General features: G+C 46.3%; 1 protein-coding gene across 9 annotated transcripts in view; it reads right to left on the bottom strand.

The window, feature by feature from the left end:
• Positions 1 to 15,361, bottom strand: part of OGDHL (oxoglutarate dehydrogenase L) — a 2,607,259-nt gene that overhangs the window by 442,111 nt on the left and 2,149,787 nt on the right. For all 9 annotated transcript variants that reach the window (XM_069610806.1, XM_069610810.1, XM_069610809.1 and 6 more), the window contains one exon: positions 4,291 to 4,469. In XM_069610806.1, coding sequence (XP_069466907.1) covers positions 4,291 to 4,469 — 179 coding nt within the window. The remainder of the gene's footprint in view (positions 1 to 4,290; positions 4,470 to 15,361) is intronic.

Here is a 15,361-nt window from a genome sequence, read left to right as displayed (position 1 = left end):
TTTATTGGTCGTTTAGGGCACACACAAACATAATGACCTGCTTGGCCAGAATAAAAGCACAAATTATTAGTGACCCGTTTCTCTCGCTCGGCTGCTGTTAGGGGACCTCTTATGGCCCCAATTTGCATGGGTTCCACATCCCCCGCTGCTGTGGAAGCAGATGGGGATGCTTTCATGGAACGCAAGTTGGGCACTCTGCGTTCTCCCCGTCTTTGTGGAAGACGTGCGTCTACCTGTAGGACCAAATCCACCAATTCGGAAAACCCTGAGGGAATGGACGGCACAACAGCTAATGCGTCCTTTAATTCCTCAGACAATCCTTTGTAGAATACTGCAGCTTTCTTTTGTTCTGGCCATGTCGTCTTTGCAGCCAGTTGGTTAAAGCGAGCGAGATATGGCAACAGTTCATGTTTGCCTTGGGTTATAGCAAGGAACTCTAGGTCAGACGCCTGAGCCTTGTACCGGGCATCATAGACAGCATTCATAGCTTGTATCAAGGCATCAAAGCCATATAGAGCTGGGTCATCAGCCTCCAGGAGTGGATTTGCCCAGGCCGCAGCTGTGCCGCCAAAATGCGATAAGACAAAAGCTGCCTTAGTTGTCGGCAAAGGAAATGTAATCAACATTGATTGATAAACGTCTGGTACGTTCTAGGGTCTCCCATAAAACGTTGCCGCGGAGCCAAGGGAAATGGTCCAGGAAGGACCAACAGAGTGGGAGCAGGTGACGGAGTGGGTTGGACCGGGGGGGCGGCGGCAGCCGCGGCATCCCCGAAATCCTCATCAGGAGGAAGAGGTTGTACAAAACTCTGTAGGACATCCATATGCTGATGTAGCATCGTATGAGCGGATACCATGTCCGTACGGAGGGCAGAAAAGGTCTGCAAAAGCGCAGCCATGAGATCTGCCGCAGTTTCCATGCAGCAAGAAAAAGGCTCCTTAATCTGTCGTGATTCCAATGGCTAATGAGGGTGAGCTGGCTCAGAACTGCCAACAACCGTGGACCGAAGACAGAAAAACCTTTCTCCCAAGAGCACGACCTGCAGGGTAGTGAAAGTACCTGCCAGGCCAGGGGCTTGAGCGAAAAGTCAAGGAGCAGTAACAGTGCTAGTGGGAAGAAAAACAATAGCACAGCATAAATATCAAAATACACCGGTCCAACACTCTGCAACACCCCCAAGTGACCCCACTCTTACCTGCTGTGTTAGAAGACATTGCAGTGAACCTACGTGTCTTGTGAGCAGAAGTCGCAGCAAAGAAGAACCAAGCCCCAAGAAGGCGTGTTCCCAGTGCAGATGTCCCAAAAAGCCTAACCCGAACGGCACGAGGGCGCGCCTAAGAAGTCCAAATATAAATCCACGTGAAGTAGAAGCCAGGAAGTCCAAATGAGCTACGAAGCAGTGACCCAGAAGAAAAGGCAGCAGGGCGTCCAGGGATCACCTCAATTCCTTGTGGCAGCAGGCGGGTAACCAGTGGAGAGTACAGCAGAGCGTCCTAAGGTTACCACTTGATGTTATATGCCACAGTTGAATCGGCAATCGTGGAGGGTAGCAGATTGGCCAGCGGAAGAAAAGAAAGGTACACCAAAGGTAAGTGAGAACAGGGACTCTTGTCTGAAAGCAGTGGTGAGTCCCAAACACGTGCCGGAGACAAGTCTTGTAGGGGGAGCGAGAGAAGGAGGAAAGGACCGCGCACAAGGCGAGAAGTATTCAGGTAGGAATTGTGTTGAAATAGGTGAGTAAAAGTTAAAGCAAAAACAGTAATGAAGCAGGTACTAGAGTATCTTGATGCAATGAGCAAAATCCCAGGAGGGGGGCAAGCAGCAAAGCAGCGGCGGGCTACAGTCTGGAGGTTCGATAACCAGGGGTGTCAGCCAGAGGGATAGGGCAACCAGGTATCAGAAATCCAAAAGGAACAGACGTAAATCAATCCTTGAGCAGTACCAATGATTGAAATACCAGGAGTTCAAGAGTACAAGTGTGACTTAACAAAACAAGAGTAACTCAGTTAAGGAGCACCAAAGGAGCATTTCTCACTGTTACAAATAGTGTTTGTGGCTGGAAGCCGGGAGGTACGTCGCTTCCGTATGACGTGACCGTCTACAGGTAGGGAATGCTGGATGCTGTAGTTCTTTTGCGCTTTCAGTTGTAACAAGCGCCAAGGCAGTCTCCATTTGAGTTTGTCCCCACGGCTGTGCGAGGAAAACAAACACCGGGGCATGACACCTGGGCACCGGCGTGGAGGGCCCAGCCTCGGGAACTGGACTGCTGAAGTGGAGGTGGCCATTGCGGGCTCTGTTGGGTCCTGGAGAGGGGTGGAGGCGGCGACGCCACAGGGGGGCTCCCTGGCACTCATGGGTAGACTGCAGCACGAGCTGAAACACAGGTAGGGCTTCATTATCTACTGGCCTGCACAACACTGGTCTGAGGCAGGGCTCCCCACCCATCGGCCTGCTCATCCTTAGGGGACTTACGTGTGCTTTCCTCCCATCACTCTGCAGGGTCTGTGACCGGGTCTGGAGCTTAACGATGGACTGGCACGCCATCTAGACAGTGCCCAATCGCTATCGACTTGGGTGGTCTGGGGGACCCCAACATTTCCAGCTACTACCTAGCTTCCCAACTCTCAGACACTTTTACATGGGGTCAGACTGGGGGGGTTCCTATGTGGGCACAGATCGAACAAGCAGCGGCCCCAGTTCCTTTGAGGCAGCTGCCTTTTGTCAAGTTGGAGGACTATTCTGCTAGGCGCACTCTCCTTACCTCGACTTGCCATACCTCGTTTTGGAATTTTGCAACTAAAGGTCGAACACCCCAATAGACCTGTGCCCTTTGTCACCGGTCGTTGGCAACCCTGAGTTCACCCCTGGCGGACAAGCATTCTCAACTTGGACTTTGGGAGCCTGAGGAAACTCAGACAATTTTTCAAAGATGGGTCTCTGCTTACGTTTGAAGATTGCAAACAATTCACATTACAAGGGGGGTGGAGGGCGGTTCTGATACCTACAGCTGCACCACTGGGGGTGTCATCCGTCAGTCCGACAGAGGGGCACCATGGACTTCAACGCTCTAGAACTTACCTACTTGAAGGGTAGGTCTAGGGGTAGATCTCAGGGCTTTACAACTTGTTAGACTGTTACGATCTGCAAGAATGCTTGCCCTACATGCTGAGTTGGGAACTTGATCTGAGCTGCCCTATCGGGGAGGACTCATGGCATAACATATCGGAGCGCAATCATAAGACCACTAGGCGCAAGGACAAAGAGTGCCAACTCAAACTTTGCTACAGATGGTATTATGCCCCAGATAGACTGCCCCGCATGGCCCCTACTTACCCGGAGTCCTGTTGGAGGGGCTGCCAGGAGAGAGGCACCTTCTTTCACATGTGGTGGCAATGCCCCAAAGCCCAGCTCTTCTGGAAGGAGGTCCTCTCCCAGATCATATCCATGCTTAAAGACACCCTGCCACTCGACCCCCTAATTGTTTTGTTGTGAGACCGTGGGGATGGGCTCTACCTGCTTAGAGACCAAAGAACAAGGCTTCTCAATGTCCTCCTTCTAGCAGCCAAGATCTCGTTAGCACACAATTGGAGAGCTGCAGATGGTCCTGTTGTGGCGATGTAGTGGGGGAAGCTTTGGGCGATGTTGGCCTCTGAAAAAAATCACTTCCCTAATTACAGGGAGATACACCTCTTATCTAGCAACTTGGCTACCCTTCATCAATTATAAGCAGGATGGCTATCATGGAACACATAAGCCCAAGCTGTACAAATATTTAGCCTTACTTTGCTTCAGGATTGGGGGCTTGATTGTGTGAATGTATTTGACTTCGACAGTGTATAACAATCCAAAATCATACTAGGTCATCAATGCTTATCCATGTCTTTTTCTTCTTGTACCCATTTGTCCTCGTATATGCCAACTGATGCCGTCTTCCTGTGTCTCTCACAAAGCCAATAAAGATTTTTTTTAAAAAGAATTCAAAAAAAGGGAAAGCTCACCATAGAGATTAAGCGCTATCTTCAGGTTTAGGCCAAATGATAGTGGCAAGCAGCAGCTTAATTTGAAAGCGGTTAGAACATGACAATCTACAGTGCACCCGCCCCCTCTTTAAACGAAGCAGGTAACGCTGAACAGGATGAGACTGGGTTGCTTAAAAAAAGAAAACACCACTTTGAATCCTATTCCCCTCATGTCTTTGCTAGTGGCCCTACTTTGCTAATCTCCTACAGGTTATTTCATAACTAGGAACATACATGTGGTTCTAGGCGTTGGCCGAAGAGAATACCTTACCATGCCTTCCATCCCATGAGGAAGCAGCAGCACAATCCCATTGTGTCGGACCCACTTGGCTTGGCCGGTGCTGATGAATTGGTCTGTGATACACTGGGCAGTGTTGTGAAAGTCTCCAAACTGAGCCTCCCAGCAAACCAAGGCGTTTGGGCTGGACATAGCAAAACCCAGTTCAAAACCTAAGAAAAGGCAAAAGTGAAATTTGAAGTTAACCTTGTATTCTTCATACTGCTCATAATTTGCGACTGGGAGACAGCAAGACATGTTACAATTCCACAATCATTAGATCATGGGCTATGAGTCCACCCTGCAAGTGAAAGTGGCAAATGGCAATAACATGTCATGGTGATTTTGGTGTCCAGTTAGGGATGTCACAGATAGTATTAAACAATGTTGGTAGACGGTTTAAGGGTGTCAAAGAAGGAAGCTGACACAAAGGCGGCATGGTGTTGGTTATAACATTTTATTATGGAAAAAAGACCCTCACTATCCTCATCTTCTAAGAGGGATCTCCCGGCCTCAAACTAATACTAAAGGATCCGTGAGAATGTCCGTCAAAATCAAACTCCACCATCCTGTGTCACAACCTACTTCTAACCCTTACACTACAACTAAACAATACTCCAAGAGAAAGTTCCTGATTCAGGAAAATAACTCCCTTCTCCTGATATTTGGGTAGTGCTCAAAGAAAGGTTCTCTTGCACAAAGGGTCCCAGAGGGAATGACTCCTTTCCCCTGGCTTGCGGGTTCCACACAATCTTTGCATAACTCAACATTCTGGGCCAGAATGACTGCCTTCTCCTGGTATTGGTCTGTACAGTTCACAGTAATGCCAGGCGGAATTTGAGAAGTCATTTTTTGTATCTTTCCATTTGATGAATATTTTTCCACTCTCTCTCGGTATTAGCAATCCCAAACCCTTTCCTGGTGATCAAGGGATTCATCTTTGCTAGCCGATGGGAAGTCCTCCTCGGATGCCCAATTCACTTATGTTGGGGTCCCAGACCCTTCTCTGGTGGTCAGTGGACTTCTTGCTGTCACTGAGACAAAGAAGTTCTCCTAAGATACTTGGTTCACTATTGTTTGGGTCCCTGACTTGTCTCTGGTAGCCAGTGGTCCTATGCTGTCCAGTCCTTTTTCGTTACTACTGGGATAAGGGAGATCCTCCCATGTGCACTTTTCACTCTTCCAGTACCCAGAAGCTACTTTGTTAATACTGGGACGAGGGAGATCCTTCCTGATGCACTCTATACAGTTCTGGCCCCCAATAGCTCTATAGCTGCCACGGGGGTGAGCAACATTACGATTTGTCCCCCTCTGAGCCGCTCCCATATCTCTAACAGATCTTGCATACCTCGCTTTACCTTCTCGTGGGATGCAGCATATCACCAGTCTTTCCTGGGAAGGGGTTCCTTGTTGGTGGCTTCCTCTGCTCTTCTCATCTGCTTCGACGGTCCCGGTGCACCTCTGCGGTCCTCTGCTCCTCATGGTCTTAACTTCGCTCTTGGAACCCGACGGTCCACCTCGTTGTGATCACACCACTGCTTCTTCCGTTCGGCCTCGCAGTTGGGTCTGCTCCCTTCAGACTCCCGATGGACTCCTGCAGCCTGCCGCCAGCGTATTCTCCATAGCCTTCCGGACCTCACTCAGGCGTTCAAAAACACCTGGGCTCCTGGATTCCCAGTGATCGGGTACACCTTAGTCCATTTTATCTTTCCTTTTTATCGCCGGGACTCCTTCCCGGCGCAGCATCCAAACCTATAGTTAATGTCTCTCTGGCATTCCTCATGCCTCCGTGGCAGTACTTAAGAGTTGGTTAGTCTTTATTCTTCTTGTATTCTTCCTCGTCTCAGAATGCTCTGTTCTGGCTATATCTCATGTACTAAAGAAATACATGGGTTTACTCTCAAATGGCTCGGAGGGGAGGGCAAGGGAATTTTGGGGAGTGACATTGCTCTAGGTGATCATCCTTGTCCCCAGAGGGGGAGTCCCGCCACATTAGGTCCTCCCACATTAAACCACCCATACGGGGGTTATTGGCAGTACTTAAGAGTTGGTTAGTCTTTATTCTTCTTGTATTCTTCCTCGTCTCAGAATGTTCTGTTCTGGCTATATCGCATGTACTAAAGAAATACATGGGTTTACTCTCAAATGGCTCGGAGGGGAGGGCAAGGGAATGTTGGGGAGTGACATTGCTCTAGGTGATCATCCTTGTCCCCAGAGGGGGAGTCCCGCCACATTAGGTCCTCCCACATTAAACCACCCATACGGGGGTTATTGGGCAGTGGCCGCACCTCCCTAGCCTGTGGGGAAGTGACGATGCCTCTTGAATCGTCACAACAGGCAATTGGTTTAGTGGCACAGGATGAAATGGGGGTTTGGACAAATGAGCCTAGATCTGTCCCTCTAACTCTCTCTTTTCTGTTGGGACTTCCTCCCTGTCCGAGATGCCAGTAACCCCCATTAGTTCTACTAAGTGGTAACCCTGACTGTCTGGTAGCCGGCTGTGGCTAAAGATGTTTCCCTAAATGCTAGCTATCGGTCTCCATCTGGGTCTTTCTAACTTTACTTACACTTGCTAGCATGCTAAAGGTATAGTATTGTGCCTCACATTTGCTCTGTTGGATTCAAGCAAGTTAACCCATGCTCAAGTATACTTCATCTCTATTCTCACTGTCTTCCCTCCACTTTAATCCGCCCACCATTATACTGTCCCTCCAATGTTTCACTCCTCCTAGGTTTCGCCTCCACCCTTAGATGCAACTTCTCCTGCCACACCACTACACTGTCTTTCTCTTATTGCTACCACTAATCTCCTCCAACTACTACAGCCTCTCTACTCCCTCTACCACTATCACCACTACTCTCCTCCCATGACTAAAACTACTCTTCTCCCACGACTACCACTACTCTCCTCCCAATGCTACCACTACTTTCCTCCCAATGCTACCACTACCCTCCTCCCACTATTCTCCTCGCATCCTCTACAACACATCCTCCTTTCACTCCCACAGTCACACCACAAACACTCCTTATGCTAAATAATCAACCCTATTTCGTCTCAAAGTAAAACTTATTCACACTGCAGTACCCTTATCCTCACTGAAACAATGCCTCATCTTTCCAAAAGGTAGCTTCCACACTCCACCGCTTCCTTTTTCCTCCTGCTAGTCTCTTGGTCTGCCTCCTTCTCCTCTAACTTCACCTTGGTAACCAACACTTTCCACTTTCTACTTTTTTTTCTACCTTCTTGTGTCCCCTCCTATACGATGATTGGCTTGCTGGACCGAACAGGTCCTCTCTCTCTTTTTCCCCACATGGGTGTGTTTTTATCAGCAAAAGGTACACAATGGGCCTCATTAGGAGTGTGGCGGCCGCGGAATGAACGGTGCCGGTAAGGGACTGGCACCGTTCATTCCGGGCCGCCACGAGGTCTGTAGCAGGTCCCGCTTAGGACGTCTGGTCAGACCAGGCGTCCTTAGCGGGACCCGCTAGCAGACCAGGATGCCAACAAGGGGCCCTTCATTAAATAATGAGGCCCAATGGGTCCAAGCCCCGACCGCATTTCCACAGTTTGTCGCAGGATCTCCACATTCAGATCCTCTTTCTGGGCCCTTCACAGTTAAGTACAGGGGTGGGGAAGTTCCCAGCCGTTTGTAGGGATCCCTGGTGGTCTAGGGTCAAGGCTGTCTCTGAGTCAGTGTCGCCAACAGTGCAATGCTTTCCACTAAATTCTGTACTAGGAGGCCCATAACCACTGCACATCTTTGAGTGGAGCAATGATCCTGGAAAGTTTGATTAACTGGCTAGTGAAGTTTTTGTCAACTATGTCCAGGCTCCCCCTGGTTGTAAAGCATACCTCTCTCGTAAAACAACATGATGGGGGCATTCAGAAGTTCACCGGTAAGACTGGCACTAGATCTCTGAAAGCATACATATATTTATATGACCAAAGCCTTTCTGGATGCCCTATACATGTATGAGCTCTTTCAGAAAATATGTCCCTGAAGGTGATATTGTTCCTTCCCATGGGTACGTCTGACATCTTTTTTAGTGAAGAAGTAGGCATTAGAAGATGTGGGCACTGACATGGTTTAAGTCAATGCTGTTATCGTTTGGGGTTTGGGCAAAGGAAAAATCCTCAGTACATATGGCAGATTGGACTGGGTTAGCAGGGGCGAAAACTCCGACAAGGCACAAATATATGAGGCGACCAGACTTGGCCAGTGGAACCTCTTGGAATACCCAGACCTCGTACAGCAGGAGAACAGTAAGGCACTTCAGTGGTACTACTGGTATCAGGTAAAGTTTGACCTTCTCAGTATGTTCTTTCCAAACCCTACATTTTTCCAAACACTGTGGCGACCAGAGCAGTGATTGGAGTCTATGTTAGGTTTAGCAACTAGAAAGCCCACCCTGAAATAAGTTGTTGGACACAATAAGATATGTGGGAGGAGGTTGCAGTGCTTCGTGCGATTTTGATGGGTGACCCAAAACATGCTCTGTTTTCTTTTCCTATATCTCTGTTATAAAACTCTAAGGAATAGATCCTTTGGGTCCTTATTGTGGACACAAATGTACAGTTTGTGGGTAGCATATTGTGGGCTAGATAATTTCCCAACAGTTCATTTTGAAACTTTCAACTTCATTCGTTGAGCATGGACAAAGCTTAAGATTGTGAAGTTCAGATCATGACAGCGATGCACACTGAGGACTGGAAAAACTGTATTTCTATTTATCTCTTCATTTTTACTATGGTTATTTTCATGTTTATTTTGATATGCAATAGCTTCATGCAGTTTACTGCAGGCTACCGGTAGATGGTTTCAGAATCTTCATGGTTGATGACAGATATGTTTCAGACCCGTCCCATGCATTGTACTTTTATGTAAAGACTGTTCTAGTTTAAACATTGTGTGTGTTATGGCAACTTACTTTGATAAACAATAACATTAAATTGATTGTCGTGTTTTATTTGTCTCCAATATCCGACTTTCAGGTTTGATCTGCCTTACATCAAATTAATAATGGAATTCCAAACAAGAAAACAATGTGGACCATCAATGGGTGTGATGGGTGTAATCAGGAAAGGGGATATAAGAGAAATTGCAGCCCACTCAGCATTCTTAAAGAACTCTTTCAAGGCTTGTCAAATATTAAAATGTTAAATGTCATCCAAGTATCCTTCCCATTGCAAGCTATGGCCAGAAATATTGCAAACTGGAAAAACAAAACACCATAACAGCAAATTGCCAGTTCCCTACACAGAGTGATGAGGTTCACACGCCCAATCAACCTCTTGTGTCTGGATGCAGAAAAAGCGTTTCACAGTGTAGACTGGGCCTTTCTAGATCTCAACTTTGCAGGCAAGGTGGGCTGAAGGTAGGTTAATCTGTGGGGTTCTTGTCAATGATGTCAGTCTGCTCATGAGAATAACATTTAATGATGGACTTTCAGAGGAGGTACTTCTCAAACTGGAAGTTTGGCAGGGATTTTACTCCCCCCCCACATTCCTATTTATTCACTCTATTGAGCCACAATTTGCTGCACAGAAGGATTGTCGAATTATGGGCGAAACTCACTCGCTTGGCAAGTTTCGCAAGTGGAGCACAATGGACCATTTTGGTAATTTTCCTGTCCGAAATTCTATTTTGGGACCAGTTTTGCCTGAAATTCCAGCCAGCTATGGGGCAGCAAAATATTTCTATACCCTAAATGGTATAAAATTGACCCAAAATTATTTTTTGGGAAGAAAAACAAAATTCAATCAAAAGGAGCTAATAAGGAGAAAAATGTGCCCTGCTGGCGAATAAATATTTTAGGCAAATTTCACTTTCCCGGCAGTCATTTTGCACTCTTATAAGTGAGATCCAATTATTCTACAAAAGGAATTAGATTTGCCAGTGGGACATTGTTGAGTTCCATACAGGCTTGCATCCTGAGACCGAAGACTTTTCCAATTGAAGATCAATACCACTAGATCCAAATTGCCAAACCTGAGCATCATAGCAACTTATCATATAAAACTCTCCAAATTGTTAAATTACAAACGGTCGGCTATATGGGTAAAGAATCCTGAGGTCAACCCCATCCCCAGAGTTGGGGATCTGTTTAAAGCCCATTCCGCAGCCCTTTTTTATTAAATCAAGAAGGGCAGATTTGGGGAGGTGGAAGAGGCTGGCAGTGCCATGGGTCAGACGCTTAATATCTAAAAAATGAATCTCCTCCCAGAGCTTTGATATTCCTTTCAAGTCCTCCCCACCCACTTCTCTAAGCAGGATTTGCTCAAACTTGAAAAAAATATGATCTCTTCCATTTGGAGGGCCAGGAAGCAGAGGATAGGGAGTAGTATGGTAAGAAACAGTCTTGATATGGGGGCAGTGGGAGATAGGCTGCAAAGGTCTGGGTATTTCCCTACTTTCGGTATCAAACTCAAAGTGACTTCCCTCATTTATTCTGCGACTACACTTAGTTGCTTGAAAGAGTTAAATAGTTAAGATAGGAGGGCCACCAACTTTCTGGAGAAGGTCTTGTAGAAAAGGGGTGTGAAGCAAGCTGGAATGTTGCAACTGTGTATTATTAAAGAACAGACAGTGCCAGTCAGAAAAGCTGCAGTGGCTAATGGACAGCATAGTTAGTAAGCAATACATTTAGCATCTCATCTAGTTGGTGAAAGAAAACAGGTCAACCTCGGTTTACATCATCCCAGTGACAAAATCGTTTGTTTAGGTCTATGGTCAAATCACTACCAACAGGAATCCCATTGCTTTCCCGCCCCCTTCATGCCAACTCATGGAAAACCGGATTTCTTTCCATGGGATTAGGGCTGGTTAGGTTCTCGCGCTAGCAGATAGTTGGCTTTTCTTTTTACTGAGGGACGGATAAAATCATTTTAACAATTTAAAGCAGAGTTCAACATTCATGAAGCTGATAGGCTGGAATATCTACAACCGAGGCATTAGACCTTTGTGAGAAACCTGAGGCGTTTCTCCCAGGTTATTAGTCTCGGGAGGAGAGCTCAGCGGCAATGTGCTCGCCTTGGAAGCAAGACGACACAGAGCAACACAGGTTCGATCCCCGGGTCCGCGCTTAGAAACCTCAGGGTATTAAGCGCGTTTTAAATAACCAATCATATCATATCATTCCCGGGGATCCTTTGTTCAGATGGCATGGGTAGGGCCATCACTCTTGGATCCCAACCCTGGGGGCGGATGAGCGAGGATCATCTGGGCAGGGGGTCCTTGGAGACTGCAAGAGGAGCGCCTTTGGGCGAGACACAGTATCCCATTTTTTCTGATGCACCCCTACCAGATATCCCAGCAGTCTTTATGGGATATTGCCACCAAAATCCACCCCCGCCCTCCAGTACTTACTCTTACAGAAAAGAAGGAGAAAACAACAAAGGAACTCAATATTATCTCTAAACCACAATACAAATGTTGCCTCTCCCCAACACTACAAGTGCCATAATCCCCTTCTTCCATTAGAGTATCAAGGGGGGAGTATACTAACACCCAGGGGATATCCCCATCTCAACTCCCATAATCCCATTCCCCTTTTGAAATACACAGGGACTGGGATGAGCAAGAGGCAGATGGGAGTCATGAGGATTACCCATAGGAATCCATGGGCAATGTATCCCTATGGGCAGTCTCCATCTTGTCCCGATAATGAGGTCAGGCAGGGAGGCACAACTGCTCACACCTGACTCCAATCAACTCTAGCTGGGAGTATAAAAGCAGCAACCAGAAACAGCATGGAAAGCAAGCTGGGGATGATGGAAGGCGCTGAGAAGCTGGAGGAAGACCTAGGGAGCTGCAGAGACCCTGGGAGACCTGGAGGAGGAGAGAAGCACCCAGACAATGGCGCTTGGGATACAGAGTAGACTGCAGTGTGGGGAAAGACCTGTACCTCCAGGAGACCAAACCAGGGGCAGCTGGGTTTGCCTGGTAGGAATTGCTCAAACTTGAAAAAGATATGATCACTTTCATTTGGAGGGCCAGGAAGCAGAGGATAGGGTGTAGTATGGTAATAACCAGTCTTGATATGGGGGAAGGCGGGGGATAGGCTGCAAAGTTCTGGGTCTTTCCCTATTTTCAGTATCAAACTCAAAGTGACTTCCCTCATTTATTCTGCGACTACTCTTAGTCGCTTGAATGAGTTAAATAGTTAAGATAGGAGGGCTACCAACTCTCTGGAGAAGGTCTTGTAGAAAAAGGGTGTGAAGCAAGCAGGAATGTTGCAGCTGTGTATTATTGGAGAACAGACAGTGCCAGTCAGAATAGCTGCAGTGGGTAATGAACAGCACAGTTAGTAAGCAATACATGTAGCATCTCATCTAGTTGCTGAAAGAAAACAGGTCAGCATCGGTTTACATCATCCCAGTGGCAAAATCATTTGTTTAGGTCTATGGTCAAATCACTACCAACGGGAATTCCATTGCTTTCCCTCCCCCCTTCATGCCAACTCATGGAAAACCGGATTTCTGTAAAGTGTCTGAAATTGAAAAAGGGTCTGTGTCCGGCAGAGGGAGACCCTCAAAGTGAGAGCAGGAAGGTCTGCGCCTGGCAGAGGGTGACCCTGGAAACATGGAGAGAAGGTCTGAGCCTGGAAGAGGGGGACCTGACCAGAAAAGGAAAGCGAACATTTCCTCCATTATGGAAAGTAGCCCTAGTCATTCCCATTTTTGAGAGTGGGGATCATCGAGCAGCGGTGAATTACCGTCCAATCGCCCTGCTCGACATAGAAAGTAAGATATTTATGAAGCTCCTATTAAGGGAGGTGTCTCATTGGGCAGAAAGGCAAAGGATCTTATCTAAATTCCAAACAGGTTTTCGGAAGGGAATGTCAACAGCCCTGAATGGTCTAGTCCTTAATTTAGTAAGTGAGCAGACAATGGGAAAAGGCTCATTACCTTTGTATGGAGCTTCGGTCGACCACTCGAAAGCTTTTGACCAGGTCGATAGGTCCTTACTTTGTACCAAATTAAGATACTGTGGAATGACAGAAACGTTATTAGCAATACTGGTGGAATTGCATAGAGACACCAAACTAAGAGTCTGGCTGGATGCAGCCGGATATCTGTCAGATCTAATTGAGGTTGAGAGAGGAGTCAGGCAAGGGTGTTTGGGGGCCCCTCTCTTTTTTAACTTCTTCTTGGCGGACATGGGTAACTCATTGGAGTCGTCTGCACATGCAGACGATATTGTACTACTAGACAGAACAGCTATTGGGCTTCAGCAGTTATTGACCAAATTGGGGGAATATGCAGGACAGAATAAACTATCAATAAACCCACTTAAATCAAGAATTGTGTTTTTTAGAAATCCACAAAAAAGGTTAACTATTCAAACTGGTTTCTTGACTGTCAAAAGATCCAAAGGGTAGAGGTAGTGAAATACCTGGGATACAACATCCATGCCACTCTGGCCCTATACAAAGTTAAGGCCGAGTTTGCTGCAAAGATAGCGCAAAGTGCAGCCCAGATGCTCAAGCTGAAGCATACATTTTGCAAATTTTCTATCTTACCACTGGTTCGATATTATCTGGCAAAGATAGTTCCTGTTATTCTTTATGATCTGGAGGTGAGACCGCAGCTCTAGTCTATCAATTGGGGTGCCCTTGAGGGACGACTATGGAAGAGGACATTGGGGCTGCCTCCTTGTGCCCCGAGCTGGAGTCTCAGGTTTGAACTTGGACTCAAATCTTTGGAATGTATGGCAAATTGGAAACTATTTTCGCTATACATGGAGATCATAACCGGGAAGATGAACACTCTCTATGAGGACAAAAGACACCATTTGGGGCAAGCCAGATCGTTTATCTTGGGGGAATTGGAAACCAGGGCGAGAGAGGCCCTATCCAAGATTGACCTGGATGTAGACATCCTGATAGCTAATCCATTCACGGTCAAGAGGGAATTGGAATCCCTAGACTGGATAGAGACAATTGAGAAAGTCAGAATGGCATCTCCGCCCAATCCATTTTACAGTGGTGAGAAAAAGCTTGGTTGTCTCTCCAAGTACCTAAAGAAATGTTCAGATAGTGGGCTAAGAAACACTTTTCTAAGAATCAGATTAAACGTGGTACACTGTGGAGAAGTGTTAGCGAGACGAAACCAGGGAGACAGGGCCAAACAATTATGTAAAATCTGTGCTATCCCAGAAAATCAATTATTAAGACATCTGTTGAGTGAATGCGAAGGAACGTGGAAGATACAGCTCACATTATTTGGGAGATTTGTGTGCTATGAAGAAGAGCCCCTTACAGAGTATTTCTGGCATAGGATGGTGTCGGGCCAAAGTACTGTACTGACATCAGCAGTGGTACGTGTCCTTAAAATGTGTGAAATAATTGAACGAAATTCTATGAAGGTTGGAAAACAAGAGGGTCAAAACCAGACTGTTAGATATACAAAATTTGTTATGTTGTAATCAAATGATTTTGTTTTTCTTTTTTCTCTTTTTTCTCTTATTTTAAATGTGGTTTTGTTGACAGTGTATTTCATCTACAGTGTCGTTAGTAAATGTAATAGGAATTAGATTTTAGGACAAGATAATGCCATTTTTATAGATTTTGTAAAGGCTTGTTTAGCCATATACAAATAAAAGAAAAAAGAAAAAAAAGAAAAAAAGAAAAAGAAAAGGATGATTAAAGCCTGAACAACCGGTGAGTTAATGAGCTACACAAAAGTCTGGTTTGTGAAAGGCGAATGGGATGCTATGAAAGTATTGTGAAAGGGAAAGAGATGGGGAAGGATGAAAGTAAGCCACAGTGCTGGAAGGGCTTATAATGAACTTTGCGAATCCAAGGGTGCTAAAAGAGCACGATTAAAAAGGAACGACAACATCCAGGATACAAGGAGCTAGAAGAGCATTTTAATAAAGATTATTGAAGGACTATCAAAGTGGTCATACAAGGGTGCAGTCAAGAGCACAAGTCCCCTTGTACAATCAAAGATCTTTGATGAAGAAGAATGAAGTGAATAAAAGTGACTGATGAAATTGTGATGACGGCATACCAGAGTAACCCAGCGACATGTGATTGAGTATCGGAAATCTCTGATCTGAGA

This window comes from Ambystoma mexicanum, chromosome 8 (genome assembly GCF_040938575.1).
Source record: "Ambystoma mexicanum isolate Mex_15411 chromosome 8, UKY_AmexF1_1, whole genome shotgun sequence".
Classification (NCBI taxonomy): Eukaryota; Metazoa; Chordata; class Amphibia; order Caudata; family Ambystomatidae; genus Ambystoma; species Ambystoma mexicanum.
Note: the sequence above shows the minus strand (reverse complement) of the source record. Positions and strands in the feature narration are given on the sequence as shown.